This window comes from Balaenoptera physalus (assembly GCF_965194825.1).
Source record: "Balaenoptera physalus genome assembly, chromosome: 13".
Taxonomy (NCBI): domain Eukaryota; kingdom Metazoa; phylum Chordata; class Mammalia; order Artiodactyla; family Balaenopteridae; genus Balaenoptera; species Balaenoptera physalus.
The window spans coordinates 68,208,643-68,231,182 of NC_138892.1; the positions used below are offsets into that span (position 1 = coordinate 68,208,643).

General features: G+C 36.5%; 1 protein-coding gene across 8 annotated transcripts in view; it reads right to left on the minus strand.

The window, feature by feature from the left end:
- ARID2 (AT-rich interaction domain 2) overlaps nucleotides 1–22,193 on the minus strand; it is a 180,487-nt gene extending 158,294 nt beyond the window's left edge. Inside the window, exons 1-3 of one of the 8 annotated variants that reach the window (XR_014252807.1) lie at nucleotides 21,549–22,193; nucleotides 21,341–21,434; nucleotides 20,180–20,277 (exon numbers count right to left, since the gene is read on the minus strand). Coding sequence is in view for 4 of the 8 variants with exons in the window: in XM_082422528.1 (XP_082278654.1) it covers nucleotides 20,180–20,277; nucleotides 21,341–21,434; nucleotides 21,549–21,640 (284 nt within the window). In the remaining 4 variants the exon portion in view is untranslated. Of the gene's footprint in view, nucleotides 1–12,983; nucleotides 18,966–18,987; nucleotides 19,028–20,179; nucleotides 20,278–20,377; nucleotides 20,966–21,340; nucleotides 21,435–21,548 lie in introns of those variants that run through there. The other 7 variants (XM_082422528.1, XM_082422525.1, XM_082422527.1 and 4 more) reach the window with 7 other exon arrangements.
- Nucleotides 22,194–22,540: the final 347 nt, after the last annotated feature.

Genomic DNA, 22,540 nt, shown 5'->3' on the forward strand with positions numbered 1-22,540 from the left:
AGCTAATCAATGAATTTAGTAAAGTCACAGGATACAAAATTAATACTCTCTTGCATTCCTATACACTAACAACAAAAGATCAGAAAGAGAAATTAAGGAAACAATCCCATTTACCCTTGCAAAAAAAAAGAATAAAATAGCTAAGAATAAACTTACCTAAGGAGGAAAAAGACCTGTATGCAGAAAACTGTAAGATACTGATAAAAGAAATCAAAGACAACATAAACAGATGGAGAGATATACCATGTTCTTGGACTGGAAGAATCAATATTGTGAAAATGACGATACTACCCAAAGCAATCTACAGTTTCAATGCAATCCCTATCAAATTACCAACGGCATTTTTCACAGAACTAGAAGAAAAAATTTCACAATTTGTATGGAAACACAAAAGACCCCAAATAGCCAAAGCAATCTTGAGAAAGAAAAACGGAGCTGGAGGAATCAGGCTCCCTGACTTCAGACTACACTACAAAGCTACAGTAATCAAGACAGTATGGTACTGGCACAAAAACAGAATGGAACAGCATAGAAAGCCCAGAGATTAAACCCATGCACCAATGGTCACCTAATCTATGACAAAGGAGGCCAGAATTTACAATGCAGCAAAGACGGCCTCGTCAATAAGTGGTGCTGGGAAAACTGGACAGCTACATGTAAAAGAATGAAATTAGTATACTCCCTAACACCATACACAAAAATAAACTCAAAATGGATTAAAGACCTAAATGTAAGGCAAGACACCATAAAACTCTTAGAGGAAAACATAGGCAGAACACTCTTTAACATAAATCGCAAGATCTTTTTTGACCCACCTCCTAGAGTAATGAGAATAAAGACAAAAATAAACAAGTGGGACCTACTGAAACTTAAAAGCTTTTGCACAGCAAAGGAAACTGTAAGACGAAAAGACAACCCTCAGAATGGGAGAAAATATTTGCAAACAAAGCAACTGACAAAGGATTAATCTCCAAAATATACAAACAGCTCATGCAGCTCAATATTAAAAAAACAAACAACCCAATCAAAAAATGGGCGGAAGACCTAAATAAACATTTCTCCATAGAAGACATACAGGTGGCCAACAAACACATGAAAAGATGCTCAACATCACTAATTATTAGAGAAATGCAAATCAAAGCTACAATGAGATATCACTTCACACCGGTCAGAATGGCAATCATCACAAAATCTACAAACAATAAATGCTGGAGAGGGTGTGGAGAAAAGGGAACCCCGTTGCACTGTTGGTGGGAATGTAAATTGACACAGCCACTATGGAGAACAGTATGAGGTTCCTTAAAAAACTAAAAATAGAACTACCATGTGACCCAGCAATCCCACTACTGGGCATATACCCAGAGAAAACCATAATTCAAAAAGACACATGCACCCCAATGTTCATTGCAGCACTATTTACAATAGCCAGGACATGGAAACAACCTAAGTGTCCATCAAAAGAGGAATGGATAAAGAAAATGTGGTACATTTATACAATGAAATATTACTCAGCCATAAAAAGGAATGAAATTGGGTCATTTGTAGAGACATGGATAGACCTAAAGACTATCATACAGAGTGAAGTCAGTCAGAAAGAGAAGAACAAATATCGTATATTAACGCATATATGTGGAATCTGAAAAAATTGGTATAGACAATTCTATTTACAAAGCAGAAATAGAGACATAGATGTAGAGAACAGAGAAGAAATGTATGGATACCGAAGGGGGAGAGGGGGGAGTGGGTGGGATGAACTGGAAGATTGGGATTGACACATACACACTATTGATACTATGTATAAAACAGATGACTAATGAGAACCTACTGTATAGCACAGGGAACTCTACTCAGTGCTCTGAGGTGACCTAAATGGGAAGGAAATCCAAAAAAGAAGGGATACATGTATATGTACAGCTGATTCACTCTGCTGTACAGCAGAAACTAACACAACATTGTAAAGCAACTATACGCCAATAAAAATTTTTAAAAAAATAAAGTGCAGCAAAAATTGGTTTATCAACTTTGAAAACAATTGGAATTCTCTATTAACCTGCTCTTCTATAAACTGACAGTCTGAAAAAAACTGGTATTTATTACAATAACCTTAAAGATATTACTTACAAGATTCTGAAACAATTCTGAATATGACTTTCCTGTCTGCTATTTTTTAGGTAAAGTAAGAATTTTCTGAGGAAAACGAAAACACTAATTCAAAAAGATATATGCACCCTCATGTTCACTGCAGTATTATTTACAGTAGCCAAGACACAGAAACAACCTAAATGTCCATCAATGGATGAATGAATGGATGAAAGAAATGTGAGATATATATCCATTATATACCCATTATATATATATCCATATCCATTATATATATATATATATATATATTCCATTATATACATTCCGTTTTATATATATATATATATATATATATATATATATATATATATATATATATATAATGGAATATTATTCAGCCAGAAAAAAGAATAAAATCTTGCCATGTGTGACAACATGGATAGACCTCCAGGGCACTATGCTTAGTGAAATAAGTCAGACAGAAAAAGATAAATACCATATGATCTCACTTATATGTGGAATCAAACAAAAAAGAAAAAAAAAAAACCAAGCTCATTGATACAGACAAAAGATTGGTGGTTGCCTCGGGGTGGGGGTGTGGTGGGGAATAGGTGAAGGGGGGTCAAAAGGTACAAATTTCCAGTTATAAAATGAGTAAGTCATAGGGATGTAATGTACAGCATAGTTACTATAGTTAATAATACTGTATTGCATATTTGAAAGAAGCTAGGAGAGTAGATCTTGAAAGTTCTAATCGTAAGGGAAAAAAAGTCAACTATATATGAGAGAGATAAATTAGGAGTTTGGGATTAACAGATACACCCTACTATATATAAAACAGATAAACAACAAGGACCTACTGCATAGCACAGGGAACTATATTCAATATCTTGTAATAACCTATAATGGAAAAGAGTCTGAAAAAGGACAGATAGATGGAGCTATAGATATAACTGAATCACTTTGTTGTACACCTGAAACTAACACAACATTGTAAATCAACTATACTTCAATAAAAAAATAAAGAAAATTTAAATAAAATTTAAAAATCAACGATGTATGGTGACAGATGTTAACTGGACTTATTGTGGTGATCATTTTATAATACATACAAATATCGAATCATTTACATTGTACACCCAAAACTAATATACAGTTAATGTCAATTATACTTCAATTTTTAAAATGAAAAAAATAGAATAATTCAGATAATATTTTGTCTGAATACTCGATAAAAACAATATCCCATTTTCTGATCAAATTAGGCAGGTGTGTTTGCCATTCCTGCCACTACTTTCCCCTAACTCACATCTACACCAATGTAAGATTAATGTTCCCCAAACATCATTTTCATCAAGAATTTGTTCTGCTAAAACAATGACAACAAACAACAGAAATCTCATATCCTCACTATACATAGAATAATAAAGGTCAAACACCTTGCCCTGATTTGAAAATCTTCCATGATCTGGTACCAATCTTTGGTCTCCATCTCACCTTCCATCAATCACATGCACAAACCCTCTGATGCAGCAAGGTTCATTCACAAAACTAAAACACACCTGTGTATACCTTCATTTCCCACTTTCCTCATATCCAAAAAGTCCTCCATCTTCCCGTCCCCCTTTTTTTTTCTATCTGAATCCGACTAGCCTTTTTATGCAAAGCTCGAGGCCTCTAAAATAAGCTCCTCTCTACCCTCAAACCAAACTGATTTCCTTCTTTTCTGACTTCCGATGACCCCTTCCAGCACTCATTCATTGATTCCATTAGCCACACAGTAACCCTTACGCACTAATAAGCATTGTATTATGATGATGGGGCCACAAATATACATAAAACTAAGTCTCTACTCCTTGGGTTCACAGTGCTCTAAAGACAGACATGAAAAAGTCATTACAGCAGTGTTTGTAATAGAGGTATAAATGGCGGGAAAGTGGGACCATAAAGAAGGATCACTTAAAGCCGTCTGAAAAGATAAGAAAAGGCTTTTCAGAGAAGGTGACATTTATGTTAAATTTCAAAGATGGGTAGGAGTATGTCAGGCACAGAAGTAGGGAAAGGAGTTCCAGGCAGAGAAAACAGCACATACAAAGGCAAAGAAAGGAGAAAAACTTGGCATGTTTAGAGAACTATAAATAGAAAAGTATGGCTGGAGTTCAGAGTACATTAAGTCTACCAACACTTACTGACTGTCCATTCACCAAACCTCAAAACAAATGAAAAAAAACCATAGTATCTCCTCAAAGAATGTGCAAGGATATGGCACCCAACTGATTAGCACAGTTAATTCAAACAAAAGAAGCAGTACTGAGCACTTACTTATAAAGCAGACACTGTGTTAGGTACCCAAGACAGAGAAATAAAGAGCATGGCTCCTGCTCTAATGGAGCTAACATTTTACTAAGAAAAGAGAGTCAGTTTACTGTAGATAGATTTTTAGGTTCAATCCTTATGACAAAAGACTAAGAGAAAACTAAGAGAAAATTATATTAATAGTACTCACTATTCTCCCCATCTATTTTCTAGATTTTACATAATGAGCATGTGTTACTATACTATGATAATTAAGGAAAATAAAGTTTATAATTGGAAAAGTATGAAACTTGACACCTGATAGGTTCCCAGTAAATGTCTGAGCAGGTATCTGCTAATTAAAGCCTGAAAAGTTTTAGATTTGAAACTTCAAATATCCAAAATATGGCTACTTACACCACCTCAACAGCTATGAATCTCGTTGGTACAAATCATCATTTTTCACCAATTATTAGCCTTCTAACATGTCTCCCTGCTTCTGCCCTTAACCCTCACCCTTCATCTATATATAACAAAGCACCCAGAGAGATCCAGATAATGGCATTTTACTGCTCAAAATCCTCCAATGGCTTCAGTAAAAGGCCAGGACTTTACACAGGCCCTACAAGATCTGCCACCAGCTTTCTATTATCTCTCTGATCTAATCATCTCCAACTCCTCTCTTCTTTACTCACTAACTCTAGCCAGAATGGCCTCCTTGCTGTTTCTTGAACACACCAAGCATGCCCCACTGTTGTTTGTAGACTCATCCCAGATATCCACCTGGTTTGCTCCTTCATCTTCCTTGGGTCTTTATTCAAATGCCATCCTCTTAGACTTTCCAGTCCGCTGTATCTAAAGATGTAACACTCTCCTCATCCAAAAACTATCTCCTTTATCTGCTTTTTTTTTTCTTGCACTTACTATTATCTAATATACCTGGTTTTACTTGTTTTCTAATATACCTGGTTTTACTTATTTGTTTACTATGTCTCCTTTCCCTAGCTCCAACAGGGAAAGTTTTTTCTGTTTTCATTACTGATGTATGTCCAGTGCATAGAACAGTGTCTGAGAAATGATAAATGATCAGCCATTATTCACTGAATGAATAAAGGGCAGTAGGCTGCATATGGTTAAACGTTTGGTCTCTGGTGGCCAGAAGACCTGGATCAAATTCCAGCTCCACCACTTTGTAGTTGTGTGACCTTGTGCAAGTTAACTTAACTTCTCTAAATCTTAGTTTCCTTATCTATAAAATGATGATGTTGATATCAATCTTGCAGGATGGTTTTGAGGATTAGAATAACGCAGGTTGAGCAAAATGCCTGGAAAACAGTGAATGTTCAATATATGTTAGCTATTATTATGATGATAATGAACATTCCTGACGCCCAAAATGCCTCCACTGAGTTATCACATCATTTCCAGTATCCAGTTCTTCAAAAACAATAGTTGTTTGCAAAATCCTTGGATCTTTACATGCTAGTTTGAACAAAACCAGTATTACTCTGGATCAACTCTTACCTTACACAAGATTCTCTTCTGTTTTAGCTTATAAAAAGAGATGGGTGTCTAGTTCACCTAAAAAAAATTTTTTAAGTGCTACATAAAATTGCACAAAATGCCACATTTATCACAATGCTAATATACATTCTACTAGAACTGACTTTTGGTGCTTGTTTCATAGAACCGCACCAGAAAAGGTTAAGCTTAGGGCCACATCAATGGGATACTATACTACTAATTCTGTTTAGAATTTTTCAATTCATTCAGAATTTCCCAAATTAGATTCCCCATTTGCTGAAAGGCCCACCATACCCACCAGAGTTCATAAGAACCTCCCCATGGCAGGGGATCTGATTCAGTACAACTACAATGTATCAATGTTGAATTAGGAGCTTTAAGAGGTAAATAAATTTTTTTTTTTTTTAGAAAGTACTTGGCCCCCAAGACTTTGGTGGTAAAATAAGAGCAGCAAATTATAATTCACAAAACTAAACTCTAATTCTGACCCCATTACTTATTAGCAATGATACTTAAAGGCTTTTTTCCTCATCTATAAGATAGGATGATACCTATTTTGTAAAGCTGTAAAAATCCAGTGAGATGAATATCTGTAAAAATGAGCTACACTATATAAACTGTACTGCAGCAAACAAGTCTTTTGTAAAAAGATTTATTAAAAGATTTTTAAATAAAAAGCCACAATCCCACAACTACCCCAACTATTTTCATATTTTACTAATATTCCCTTCAGGTGCTTCTCTTCACACACTTTTTTAATAAAGATGAAACCACGTGGAGTTCGGGGAAAACAATACAGCACGCTTTTTTTAGAGCTAGATAGCCCAGGTTCGAATACTAGCTCCTAAAATTACTGACTGTGTGAGCTTGGACAACATTCTTAAACTCCTTTGTCCTGTTTTCTCTTCTTTAACATCAGGATAATAGTAACAGTACCTATGTGATTGGGAGGTATGAAGAAGAAATGAGTTATTATAATCATTTGGTACAGTGCTTGGCACATGGCAAATTTAATAAACAGCTAAGAAAAGACAAAGTTCTGCTATTTAAAAACTTAAGATGACGTCATAAACCAAAAGTACATTATTATCTAAAGTATCATAGAAAGATTCTTTTAAAGATCTCTAGGATACTTTACACTGACTATTTTAAAAATAAATCTCCCTACCATTCCTTTGTCTAGATATTTTACAATGTATAATAGAATCCATCTATTGCTTCATACTTCCAGTAGAGGTCTCCATCTAAAAAATAATGTATCAGATTGAAAACTTTAAATTAGTATTCCTGTTATTTAAAAAAAAAAAAATAGGGGCCAGCTTTATCAAATATGCAAATTTAACTTTTTCCAAGAAAAACATTTAAAAATATGGAATATCTGAAGAAAAAGTGACTTTTCCCAGTGATTGTTATATTTTGCTGTGGGTTCTCCAATAATACTCGCCTCTCTTATAAAACATAATCCTTTGGACAGGAAAGGGAAAGAGATAAGACGTTGGATACAAATGATAAATCATGTGCTTATTTATCACCGCTACTGGCCAACAATTTAATACCTATGCCTCAGAGATGGTATAAGTCAGTAAAGTCATCTTAAAGTAAAAGTAAAGGTCATGTTTTGTAGTAGCAAAGAAATCGCAACAATTTCTACATTTATTCCTTTTAAATCACAATAGAGTAGCTAGAGTAATAAAGGAAGCTCTGAATTGGCTTCTACATTCCCCCTCCTATCATTCAGTAATAGTGACCTAAGACAATTCAATTATCCTTATGCAGGCCCACCAGAAAAAATATCCTTATTTCTAGCCTACCAAAAAGCCTGGGGCTAGACCACCTTCTTAAAAGCCCTCCTAGCTAAGAATGATGATGCTATGAATTGATAGGTTCAGTAGTCATATCCAACTGTTGCTAAGTACATACTTCTTGCTCCTATCTTTAGGAATCTAAGTTTTCAGGCTCCATAAGCTATATTACTAGGCCTCTATAAAACATCAAATTTGCATATAATATTTAATGTCTACTGCAACTTAGCTCCTTAAATGTGTAAGCCTTAAATGTGTAAGGTAAATATCTATAAGATTTGGTATGACCAAAAACTGACCAAGAAATTACCAAGCAATTTGCTTAAAGCTAATAAATAGTGCTGCATGTGTGCACACGTACACACGCATCCACTTAAACTAACCCCCAGAGTTTACAAACAGGGGAATAAAGAAGGAGGAATGTTCTAAGTAACTCTCAGAATTAGCAAGACTTTAATATCCAAATTATATCTAATTCTGAGGATCAAATATACAATGTAAAAACATAACACATTTGATTTAGTGATAATGGATTTGAATGGACAGACCCAAACATTTAAGATTTCTGGTTGTAACTAAAGCATGAATTTGCTTTTCATCTCCACAGGGTAGATAACCTATAAAGATGACTTGTAAATAAAGACAACTACTTCTCACCTTGAGAAGATAAAAATCAAACAACTATCAAATCGTAGTTTATCCTAGTCTTAATAACATAAAAATCAAGCAATGAATTAGAAACAAAAACAAAATTATTGCCTTGTTTTTGTATAACCAGTGATGCAATGGCCAGCAAAGAATGAAATAGTGAAGAGTTCTTAATGGACAGATAGACAAAGGTAATTTTCCTCCAAAGTTATCATTTAGCATTTTAGCTGATTTTTATTTATATATTAAATTCCTAGAAGATGAGAAATATTCACATTCAAGCATAAGCTGCAAAATAAGATTTAAAATTTTTAATAACCAGTATTAGTTCCTCTCTTGAACACTGATAATAATCACAGATTTTGAAAAATTAGTCAAACACTAGTAGATAAACATATGAAGGATATCACTAAATCTGACTTTTAAGTCTAACAGTATTATTCATTACAGATATAGAAATACTATGTTAATAGAACATACAGAGCTAAGACTGCATCAAGAGCACACAGCAGGCAGTGTCCTACTCAATGAGGAAATGATAGAACCATCCAACTAAGGTCAGCATCAAGGCAAGGAAAAGATGCCCTCGTCTCCCTAACTATTTCAAAGTGGCCAATACAATCAGACAAAAGAAAATGATTAAAGGCGTAAAATTTAGAAAAGAAGTAAAGCTATCCCCATTTGCAGATGACATACTAGTACGTCTAAAAACATTTTTTAATCAATGATAAAACTAATACAAGCGGCAAAACAATTAAGGCGCCAGATTACAATATAAAAAATCAGTAACTTTCATATAAATGATAACTAATTAGAAGATATAATGGAAGAGAAAACCACATTTACAATAGCAAGAAAAATGATAATATAAGAATAAATTTAAGAAATGTCAAAAACCTGTAAAAGGAAAACTTTAGACTCTTGAATGACACAAAAAGATTGAATAGAAGACTTTCATTTTTCTTGGCTAGGTAAACTCAATATCATCATGTCCATTCTCCTAAGGTAATTGTTTTTGATTTAATGCAATCCCCATTTAAAAAAAAAAAAGAAAGAAAAAGCTTTTTTCTGAACTAGAACAAATTAATGCTAAAGTTCATATGGAAAAAAAAACATAAACAAATACCCAAGAAAACCTTGTAAAAAAAGAACTATGAGATGGGAATGGCACTACCGAATATTAAAACATGCTATATAAAGCCACAATAATTACAATATAGTGACATACCATTTCTTAACCCCCCCAGATCGATAAAACTTCAAAAGCTTGAGAAACACATGGTAAGGCTATGGGAAACAGGTACCTTCATATACTGCTGATGGGAATGCAAAATAGTTCTCTCCTACTTGGAGAGAATCTGGTGGGAATCTGGCAGAATTTAATCAAATACATATGCCTTTATTCTTTGATTATTGCATCAACCCCCACTTTAGTAATTTACTCTGAAGATCCATCTCCAAAAATTTGAAAATAGGTTTGCATAAGGCTACTAGATTTGCAGATTATTCATGTGACATTATTTGTTATTGTAAAATACTGGAAACAACCTAAGTGTCATTATGTAGGAGACTGGATGAATAAAGTAGGATATAACCACACAATGGAATACTATGCAGCTGTTAAAAACAAAAGAACTTTATGAACTTTAGAGTGACAGGCAAGATATTGGGCAGGCCAAAAAGTTCGTTTGGGTTTTTCCGTAACGTCATATAAAAACCCGCACAAACATTTTGGCCAACCCAATACATTAAGTGAAAAAAAGCAAAATAAAAAAATAGTGTGCATTCTTAATGTTAAGATGGGGAACTAAAAATGCATGTATATACCTCATTTTTACAAAACAAAACACAAACAAAAAAACAGGAAGGATAACCAGAAACTACTGGTTACCAAAAGAGCATGGGTAGGAATGGGGCAGAAGTGACAGGGAAGAAAAGAGGGTAGAGGGTAAACTCCAAGCACATCTTTGCTTAAATTTTGATTTTAGAATCTTAAGGGTTTTATATATTCATAAATAAAATTAAAGGAACAAATAATGGGGAAAACACAAAATTGAATACAAACGGAAAAAATGTGAACTTTACTGTTTTAAGTGAATAACTATACCCAGAAAAATAGAATCCAGTCACTGTGAACCTTTTTTAACACAATTATTTACAGATATAAAGTCAGTCTGAACACAAAAAGAAATGCAAACAAATTTGTAACTCTACTTGGCAGGTTTGTTGTTTGTAGTGGTATGGGTATAACAATTCTGAAACTATTCTCTATGCGTTACAAAACTAGCAAGATAAGTAAATACACTGGTGTTAGGAATTAGGGTTCTCAATGCAGTTAAAGGGAGATACATGGAATGGAAGAAGGCAAGAGAAAACGTGTGTGGATTGTAATTAGAGATATCAGTATAGCCTTATGATTTGCAAAATGTGTATATTCATATTTAAAATAAGTAAACTTCCTAGCTCTGTCCTCTGAAAGGGCCCAGAAGAAAAGATAACCCAATAACAATGGGTACATCTACCACCCAGATTTGGTTTCTATATACCAGTCCACACTAAAAGGAACCAGGACTTCTTGAAGAAATAGCTGATGCTACAGCAGGGAAAGCAAAACACAAGTTGACTCTAGAAGATCTTATTTTGTCAGAAAGCAAGAAAGAGCTCAAAAATAATAGTAACTTGATAAAAATACACAGAAGGCAGCTTGAAAGGGCTCCTCCTGGCCAAACTGAAGCAGCAAAATGCATAACTGTAATAGACTTTAATCCATTGTATAATATAAAACTCTAATAAATAAAAAATAAAAATATTTTCCGTATCATAGATTGCCAACTAATAAGATGTAGAAGAAATGATAAAATTAGAAAATAAACATCATACAGCCATCATAATAATTGATTCAGGCAAGAATCATCAATGGATATTAAAACCACTAGGTAAAAGTTTGACAGTGAGCAAGATATTTACAGTCTCAAAGTACGTCTCCACGGGTCATTTGCTAATTACAAAACAGAAAATGGAAACTTTACAGTGGAGAAACCAGGAGGACACCACCTTAACCAAAGTTAATGTCAGCAATAATGGGACAAAGTGACATCACATACCTCCTGCCAAAAATGCTTAACCTAAATCTAATCCTGAAAAAAACCTCAGAAAAATCCAAATTTTATAGCACAGTTGACCCATACTCTTCAAAAATGGTAGTATCACAAAAGACTGAAGAACTAGAGATAACTAAATGTGATACAAGATCACAGATTAGGGATGGGTGGGTATGACAGCTATAAGACATCTTTGGGGCAACTGGTAAAATTTGAATAAGATCTATATATAATACAGATAATATGATATATTCATGTTAAGTTTTCTGAATTTGATTATTTTACTATTGTTATATAAGAGAATGTTTTTATTCTTAAGTAATATACACTTAATTAGGAGGAAAGGGCATTATAACTGTAATGACAGCAAATGATTAAACAACAGTAATGATAACAATTATAATAATGTGTGTATATATGTATACACACCATCACATATAAAAAGGAAAACACAAAGCAAATGTGGCAAAATAACAACTGGTCAATATAAATGAAGTGTAAACAAGAATTCACATACAGAAAGCGAAAAAAAGATTTAACAATTCTGAAAAAAGAAAACATAGGAAGGACAAAAAATGATAGGTTTATCATTTCTCTCTCAACCAGATTTTTTACTACTAAATTAATACATCGCAATGGGGGGCTACCTGGAAAAACTACTCAAAAATTCAGAAGTTTGACTTTTTAATGGCGTAAACTAAAAAGGTTATACCAAACCACTTAAGCACTCTTGACCTATTACTTGTGAGTGCACTTGGAGGTAAAGCCTGCTTAGGTACTAAATACTGTTTATGAAGTACTAAGTGGTCTGATCTGTGCTCAAGTACATTGAAAATTCACTTAACCTATGAACCATTATGGAAAGTGTGATCAACTTGGGCATTATCACTGACACATTTAAATTCAACCCCACCTCTAAAGTACAACAGGTTAGGGCCCTAACCATGGTCTCTTCTTTGTCTTATTTTAATGGAAGAATGTTCCTACTGACCTCATGTATGTTATATTAACATTTTATTTATTTAAAATAGCCAGTGGGCTAGGAGAGGAGCAAAAACAAATTTCATTTGAAAACACGTCACCATGAAAGATGTGTATATTATAATTATATAATAAACATCATCTCTGTGCACAGAGCAGCTGACCACTGAACACTATTAAGTAAGAATTTACCAAGTACAATAGTTAAGAACTCAGAAAGAAAGAATTAAAGATACTTGCCATATATCCCATTAAGATGTATATTCAAACAATATTCTTGTACAACTTTATTCAAATTCTACTTCATAAAAAGCAACACTTTGGCTTGGTCCCATTACACAGTAATGAAAAAAGTCATTTACCGAAAGAAGCAAAAGATAAACATACTAGGTCATGGAATATACCTGAAGCTATTTAACAACTGTGGATAATGGAGGGTTATGTATAAAACAAAGCTTTGTAAAATGTAAAGCAGGTCTATCGCCAGGGAAAAGAATGGAAAGGTAAAGGGGAGAAAGTGTGGTTTGAAAATATATAAAATAAACCTTACCAAGTGGCAATTATGGCTGACACTTAAGATTGAAAGTTGCATATAACCTACAGCCTTTTTTGGTTTTTTTCAGTAGCCCATATGCTCCAGAAGAAAAGAGTCTGAGCGGTGTAAAGAAATTCTTTTCTAAGTGTTATTTTTTCTGAGATTAAATAACATCAATTACTTGTGAAATCTGAAGTGATAAAAATAAAATCTCACATACGAAAAGTTTGAAACATGAAGATAAAGCGCATTAAACAAGACAAGCTATTGTTAGTATTGTTATTTTTAAAGGAATTTATACAATATAAGTTAACTCCCCTAAGCAGTACTGAGAGAGACCAACAAAATCCTCACAAAGAGAAAAAGCGGTCAGTAAATTCAATAAAATAAATGGCATTCCATTTGGGGAAAATATTATAAAGTCGTATTTAAAAACAAAACCTAGATATTAAGAAATTTTATTTTTAATTAAATTTTTAAAATCCGAATTACTATACAAATACAGTTAGGATAAGCTCAAATTGGTAGTTCATTTACCCCTTTTTTTCCCCTTAACTTAAGTGGAGCCCTTGTTATCTTCTCTAGAGCCCAGAAACAAAGTAGGGTGTGTCCAGGCTCTGCTTAGAGATGACAGGTGCAGCTTGAGCAGGTGCCCCTAGACCAGATGTCACCTAGAGGTTTTGCTCTGGATGCAGCCCTGGCCAACATGTTGGTGCCAAGTTAAACCAGTTATCTCAGCAACTCAATTGGTTTAATTCCAACACTTAGATCAGCTGTTCTCAAACTTCAGTGTACTTAAGAATCACCTGGGGCATACTTTAAAAAAATAGTGTTTTAGACCATTAAGTCATAAAACCACTGATCAATCTTAGCACCACTAAAACAGGACAACTAAACATTATATGCCTCATAATCTGATGAAAAGCACAGCACTACCTATTAAAGTACACCTAAAATACTCAACTTGAATTTTTTCAATCTTTAAATCTAATAGTTTTTAGGAAATAGATACAGGGGACAGAGGAACAAGTTAACTGACACTAGAAGGAAGAAGTCAACCAAATCTAGAATTTAGGGCATTCTAAAGGACAACTGACCCCATTACTTCAATAAATCAGTGGCATGATAGGAAAAGGGAGCTGTTAAGAGACTAATGAGATAAAAGAGCCAAAACAAGAGATTCAGCCCCACCATAAAATTCTCTTGCAGTAAGATGGGGTGGATCTGCAAACACTAATTTAGATACTGATGGAAGTATGAATCTATCATTTGGGGACAGTAATTCATAATGCAGTATCTATTCCTAGATATCACCAAGAGATTCCAGTTCCAGCAACAGATCACTGCAATATACTTAGTCACAAGGGTATATATCTTGTAGAAACGAATTAACTTTGAATTCACAGCATAATGAATACTCAGAAAGTATCCAAGCACAAGTGATATTTTTTAATGTTTGAAACAAAAAACTATATGTTAGACCCTATTTTAATAAGACAATTCTTGGAAAGCACAATAAAATTCATAGAAAACCTGAATGCTACTGAGAGTGACAATTTGCTCTAAACCATCTCTATATTCCAGGTCCCCCAAAAGTTTTATATCCTAAGTGAATCCATTAATAACCTTTACGATAGGTAACCAATACTAGTATCGATCACCATATATACATTTTTGTGTACTTCTGAATAAAAAGAATCAACCTGCTTATTTCCTGAACTCTACTATGGATAACTGAACTAACCATATTATTTACATTTATTTTAAATTCAAAAGCCAATGCTTTTGCTTTTCATAACAATTATGCTTACAATTTCAAACCATAAAATATTTGATGACAATCTTTAATTCCAACATCTCCATTTTTATCTCCAGTAAGTTTGGTCCTTAAACCAAGATCCACTTCTAAACAGCTTTCCCTAAAGTCAAAATTCATGATTATGACCTATGTTTTTGAAATGGTAGAACTGAAGCAAATACAGATTTTAGCATGACTATCATATTTCAACAAAAGTAATTACTATTCTGCAAAACAACGTGACCAATGATTTGGCTACCTTTCTCTTCCTGGCAATGAACACAAGATAACTTTAATGTCTCCTATTCGAACAACTATTTAAGTATTACCAATATAATTCTGCACAGCAATTGATAAAGATAAGCAAATAATAGAACCATAAAAATCATTTAAATCTGTATTTATATATATCTATATAAATATACATAATTACCTCTCATTTCTCATTTTCCATATTTAAATTTGTTCTTCCTTTACCCTCATCACTTCTAGCTCAGGGTTTCCCAAACTGTGCTCCACAGAACTTAGTAGATGTTCCGCAAACATTCCCCTGCGATGTACGCTAGTGTTTGGGAACCATCATTTACCATAGGTGGAGGCAGGGAGGTAATAAATAGTGTTTCTCCAAATTGTCTTGAGATCCACAACTCACATTAACAAAATACAGTCTCTACGAAGTCCTTCAATGAAGTAACACAAATTTATTGTTATTACTCAAATTCATTTAGTCTTTTTTCAAGGAAACATACTGACATTTCAGGAAAACAAGTGCTTCATACAGCACAAATTGGGAATCTCCACTCTAATTGATCCTGAATACCCAACAGTGTGGTGACGATGGTGGTGCCAGATGAAAGCAGTAGAAAGAGAACCACTCCCCATATGTCCTCTACTTCCTAATTCAAACAAACCCTATATTTACTAGCAAACTTGAGGAGGGCCTGTACCACTCTGGAAAATGCCCAATAAGCAGCCTTCCCCCAAATAATAATGAAAAACACTCTAAATACTTTACCTAAAAACATGCAGTACTGAGTACTTACTCACTGACTAATGCACCTACATTCCAGTGAATTAAAATGTTTGTTTTTCCTTCCTTTTCCAACTTCCAATATCATTTCATCTCAGATTATAAAATACTCACAGAAGTGATATACTTCTCTACCAGTCATGGTGGATTTTACACACAACCAACTGAAAATACTGAATCAACAACAGAGAAGAGGTAGGATTATAAGAGTGCTCCTCTTTAGAAGCAGACAATTTTAGTTCACAGCTAAGGCGGAAAATTTAAATGCAAAAAAGCATATAAACATTTCTGGGAGTTACAGTTAAGTTCTTAGTTTGTGTCCTCAGTGAAAACTATCCACCCTGGAAAGAGTTAGATTTATTTCTACTTGAGGGCAAATTTAAGCTATTTAAAACATGGTTTCTAAGACACAACACTAACCTAGCTGAGGTCGCATAAGTCTTTCAACTTTTTCTACTTTCCACTCCTCCTTTCAACAAGTTTGCACACCCTCTAAACTGTAACAGAATATGAGAAGGTATCAAAATCAGGTTTGTTCAAAATGAAAGGTTATAGTTTACAAAATTAATTTTAAAATGCATATATGAATAATTTATTTAGATACAATTTTTCTTCCAGTCTTCATATTACTTTTATTTTCCTTCCTTAAATAAGGAGAGCAATCTCCATTTATCAATTCTGTTGATACACAAACTCAATGTATTACTTTATTTACTTATATTACAGTTTTGAAGCATTCTTTCATTTAACCTCAGGATTCATAAAAGACTTTCTCTTAAAAAAAGTGATCTACATGGTAGACACTAACCACCCAGCACACAAGTGTATTCATTCTATTTACCTGATAAATATAAACTTTAATTGGTATAATTTAAGGCAGGGCTTCATCCACCAAGGGGGGAAAAAAATAAATAAATTCACGATGAAACTGAAAATTCACTATAGCGGGTACAATTCTACAATTAAGTTTCTGACTATTCCAAAGGTAGGTACATGTAAACAAATCATTTTATAATAAAATCAGTAATATACAGTGTTGTACAACAAATTTTTTTAAGTCCAAGGTATTTCACCTCCTTTTCAAAAAATCAAGTTTTATAATGGAAACATCAACTTAACCTTGACTATAGCTGTACTATTGGCATCAGTAAGCTAAAACAAAATTCTTCAACTATTTGAAATATTTACCTAAATCTTCATACCAAGGTTTCAAATTCTTAACAAAAAGTAAGAGCAGTAAATTGTCCCCCAATCTTAGCACCAAAACAAAATGAAAATATAAAATTAACTGAGTAAATATGGAAAACACTGGGTATAAATACACTCAGGAATAAATTTAACCATAAGTAATTTCCAATTATATTTTAATTTCTTAAAATCACTTTGACTAACAAAGTGAATTCATAATAGATTGATTAAATATTACTGAACACATATCAAGAATACAACTTTTTTGTCCAATTAACAAATGTCCCTAAAGCCATTTAGATACTTTTGCACTTTAACTTCTTCATCTACAAAATGTGGGAAATTATTAACTTATCCTTTTATACTTATAAAGATATTCTAATAATGAACATCTGTGGAATATATTGAGATGTACATGCCAAGAACGGAACTAAGTGAAAACAAAATACATAGACATAATAGATGAGTAATATCCAAGCTTTAAATATAGTACTTTTACACATTATCAGTAGGCACTTTTATTTTTAAAAATTAACTGCCAATGTTAAAACAAATAATCAATTGCATTTTCAATTTTAGACTTTGAGAAATTTTTGTAGACAATCTACAACTGAATAAGTGTATGTTTGACACAATCAAGCTAACTTTTGGCAGACCACTAAACTCAAGTCTCTGTATTTGATGTCTATGTCTGTTAGAATGGCCAGCATATTAGTTTGTTCTTCTTTATTTAAATGTCTGCAATATCATGAAAATATATCATAAAATACCAGGCTAACAGCTACCCCTCTAACTACAGAGGAATGTCAGCAAATTTTAAACTTCTAAACAAGAACACATGTAATGACAGTCCTTACAATAAGTCAAATGAAACAGCAGTTCATACTAAAAAAAAATGAGTCCACCTGTGATTTATAAAACACACTGCATTATCTACTCATCAGAAACCATGATACTCAATTTGACATATCAAAGAGGGAACTTACAAAGTCACTTGATTACTGTTGGTTACTATGAAGAGGCACTCTTATGGTTAAGTAACAGAATTACTGTGAAAGCTTGGCATCCTGTCTGCCAGTTAAGATTTTTCAGAGGAAGGTGTAAAACCCATCATAATACATGTCCTCCAACTGTGCAATATTACACCACTATGGAAAAAAACCTTCCAAGGTTGGTAGTACCCAATTTTTGACCAGCATATTTCTTTTGTATTTCTTTACAAGCCATGCAAATCTTCACATGGTTTTATTCTCCAAAACAAATACTTCAACTTTTCTCCTAGTAGCCTAGCTACAACCCTACAAAAAACAAACCTGGAGAGTGACATATGGAGGAAAAACAAGTTTAGCTAAGGACATAGTTCAAAATGTAGCTTCTAATAAGAGCATAAAACTCAAACTGACCCGAGAACAATACAGAGTTGTGAACAATCTTGAAACTACTACTGTTAAAAACAGTATCATCAATGGATGATAGATCCCAAGATAGAAATCACAACTGCAAAAACAATATTTATGTAACTTATAATAAACTGGGAGTCTAGCCATTTGATTATGCTAAAGCTCTATTAGTATGAATGTAAACTCTTCAGAAAAACACACATCCCATGAAACATATATATCATACAGTACCTTCTGGATATTAAAATCAATCAATCAATCATCCAATAAATATCAGGCATAACTTAACATGTATTTTAAACGGTCTAAAATCCAAATGGTTCAAACTGATTACCAGAAAACCAGGACATGTATTAACAGTACTCCTCTCAATATTATAAATGAAAATGAGCAAGTAAGTATCACCATAAATAAAAAATTTTCTACTTCTCACCACATTACTAAATCAACAATTTTGAAGGTTAATTTTGTTTTACTTTGTTTTTTGTTTCAGTCTTTTATTTTAAAATGCACTCTGACACATGCCATCACACCCTCACAAGAGATAACAACTAACCATATTTAATATTTTCTAGACTTCTGTGTAACTCAGTAACTACTCACAAAGTTCTGCAAACTCTTCAGCTTCAAGCCTGAAGTCAATCTAAGATAGCCAACAGAAAGTACACCTGTGCAATTACTGCATTTCCTATTCCAGAATGCTGAACATAACACAGAATATCTACATCTGGATATTGCATTTGGAGCAATGATAAACGCCAAGCTCAAATTATGCAGAAGCCACATTACCTAAAAGGTCATCCTATAACATCATTATTAAAAAGCAATAAATGTGAAGAGCATTATTTTAGTTTTAAATAACAAACACCAACTAAAGAGCCTTTATGGGTAAGTAAAATAAATATTAAAAATAAAAGATGACCTCATAATAAATTACAATATAAAAATATTCCTAGGAGAAAAACTGAGAAAAAATTAAGGCTGAATCACAAAATACATTATCTAAACTGTATCACATGCCAACTAAATAAGAAATTTACTTTGTCAAATAAATAGTCAAAAAAGAAGGGGAAGAATGAAGGAAAATCCAAATCAAAGTATTCCACTTTGCAGTATCCCTAATTTTCCTAAATAGATAATAATCCTTTTAAAGGTTTTCAAGTCATTCAAAAATTCCAAAAAAAAAAAATATATATATATATTTTATATATATATATATATATATATATATATATATATATATATATTTTAAGAACAATCCTGGTCTCTTAAGGCACCAACATGCTATGCTATGCAGAAATATTCTACTGAAAAACTACTCAGTGACACGGTTCCACACAGAGGTTTCATTTTTTAAAAAAATCTTAAAGTCAGAATTTTAAAAGGCAAAGGAGTTTCCAAAACAAAGAAAAAAATTTCCCAAGGGATCCGAAGTTTCATTAATTATCTTAACTCTTACTAAGCATCACCTTTCTGCCCCTCTGTGGATATCAAACAATCAATAACTATGTCACCAAAGAATGTTTACCAAGATGGGGGTGGGGTGTCACCTGTAATGATTCTGTATGAAAAATGTAAACAATCCCAAAATAGGTGAGGAAAACTTTCACCTTCTTATAATCTCACTTTACGGATATTTAATGTTTCTCAGACTGAAATTAACAGAAGTTTAGACTGTTTTGGTGTGCAAGGTTTGTTTCTTGTTTGGGGATTTTTTTTTTTTCTTTTTGCTAAAACAAATCTCCCCATAAATCCCTTATTCCCAAACACTGTTGGAAGAGTCACTACTACTCACCGCAAGTAATACTGTTTTAAAGCAAAGGCAGCGTTAGAACAACTTCTGGGAAAGTTGAACTCTTCAACAATTTCTCCCCACTGATTCTTCTCAGAAACCTGTTAAAAACACAGCCACACTTGTCTGAAAGTGCACAATTCAAGAAAACTCTAACCTAACTCTGAAATAAATACCCATTCTACAGAGATCTGCAGATACCTCAGGCATCAGTGGGTGATTCGGCTCGATCCGTAAGAGTAACTAAGCAAGGGCTGCTTGAATCACCGTGTTTTCACCCGAGAGCCCAGTATTTAAGAGCACTTGTTTTGTTTGGGGGGCGGGGGGGGGGTTGGTGGGTTTGTTTTGTTTTTGAAGCCCGGACAATAACCAATCGCAAGTCCCTCTGTCGCCCCCTTTTAAATCTCAACGCGGTCCGTTTACACTAAAAAAAAAAAAAAAGTTCAAAAGGATCAATACTGTTCCGGAGAGCGACGTCCGCAGGTTCTGGGGGGGCCGGGGCCGATTCCGATCCCTCTCCCAGATCTATCCATCTCCATAGGCCCTTCTTTGAGGCCTACAGCTTCTGCCTAGCCTTGAAGCCTAAGATGGCTATTTGGAGACAGGTCCTGGTTTCTTTTGTTAGCTGTATAAACCGAGAGCGAAGGGGCCGAGGCTGTGCCCCCGGCTGCCGGGATCATTTCGCAGCCGATTATCGATGTTAAACCTGCCCGCGCTAATTTTGAGTTGCACGAAAACTGCTCTCAGAGTCTGTGTGTCTCTGTGTCTCCGCCTGTGCTAGAGCGGCAGCGGCGGCAGAGCTGACTCGCGAGCGAGCTGGCGGGCGCGGGCGCGGGGCGGGCGCGGGGCTCGGGCGGGCGCCCCGCACGCCCGCACTCCCCGCCGCGGCGCTCAGACCCCGCCGGGCCGGCCGGGCACCGGGCAGGGCGCGAGCCGGCGCCGGGCCGCCCGCCCGCCGAGCCCCGCGCCCGCCGCGCGCACGCGAGCCACCAGGCCAAAAACAGCCCCGCCGCCGTCCGCCTCCGTGCCACCGGCTGGGAGCGAAAAGAACGCCTCTGGCCCCCGCGGGCCACCCCCCCGGCCCCGAGCGCCCACTCCGGGGTCAAAGGAGACTTTTTGGAGGAGACCAGTGAGAGGGAAATACAAATTAAAACTTCCACTCACCTTCGCGAATCCGCCTAAAGTAGTGACTCTGGTGTAGAGACCGTGAAGATCCAGCTCCTTCCCACCCACCGCAGGGATTTTTTTAAAAGGCGACCTGCGGGAGAGAGAAAGCCCCGCACTTGTCAGCCGGGACCCCGCGGCGGCCCGGGCGGGAGAGCCCCGTTCGCCCCGGCTCGCCCCGGCGCTGCCCCCCCGGTTCTGCTCTCACCCTCTGCTGTGGTGGAACTGCCGCAGCTCGTCCAGGAAAGCGAGTCCCTTTCTCCGCTCGTCCGGAGGCGCCTTCCCCGTCGAGTTTGCCATTATTTTTTCGAAGGAGGTTTTAAAAAAACCCAGATCGGTGTTTTAAAAGCGCCCCCCGCTCCCTGCGCTTCCTACCAGAGCCCGGAGCCCATTCCTCGGCCGGCGGCGGCGGGGCTCAGTCATGGGCCGGCGGTGGCGGCGGCGGCGGCGGCGGCGGCGGCGGCGGCGGCGCAGGGAGGGAGGGAGGGAGGGGGAGGAGGAGGAGGAGGAGGGGAAGGAGGGAGCAGGAGGCCAAGGGGAGAGGAGGGAAGGAGGGAGGGGAATTTCTAAAAAAGTTTAAAGAAATCGGAGCGAAACTAGAGGGGCAGGCGACTGCCGGATCCGCGCGAAGCCGCGGGGCGAGCGCGGCCCCCACCCCTTCCTTCCCTCCCTCCCGCGGCCCGGCTCTCGCCCGCCTCTCAGCGCCGCCGGCCCAGGCGGCTCGGCCCGGGGACGCGATTCAACATGGTGCTGCTGCCGGGGGCGCGCGAGCGGGCGAGGGGAAAGGCGAGCCGACGGTGAGGGGCCGGGGCGGCCGGAGGCCCGGTAGTTTCGGCGGCGGCGGCGGCGGCGGCGGGGCTGGGGCAGGCGGGGCTGGGGGTGGGGAGGGGGAGGTCTGTGTGGTGGTTTGTGGAAAGCGGGGTGACAGCGTGTATTCCGGCCGCAGCTCCGCGGGGCCCTCGCACACATTCACGCGCGGCCTCGCGGCCGGGGCGTCCCCGGGCAGAAGGCACCGGCGGCAGCCGAGCCGCTGCGCGCCGCCTGCCCGCTTCCCTCCCCGCCAGCCTCCCTCTCTGCCGCCTCCGGCGCCGCCGCCACGGCCGGGCAGCCAGCGCCGCACAGCGACCCCCGAGGGCCGGCCGCGGCACTGCGCCTGGCTCCACACCGCCCCGGCAGCTCCTCGCGGGGAACAATAGACTC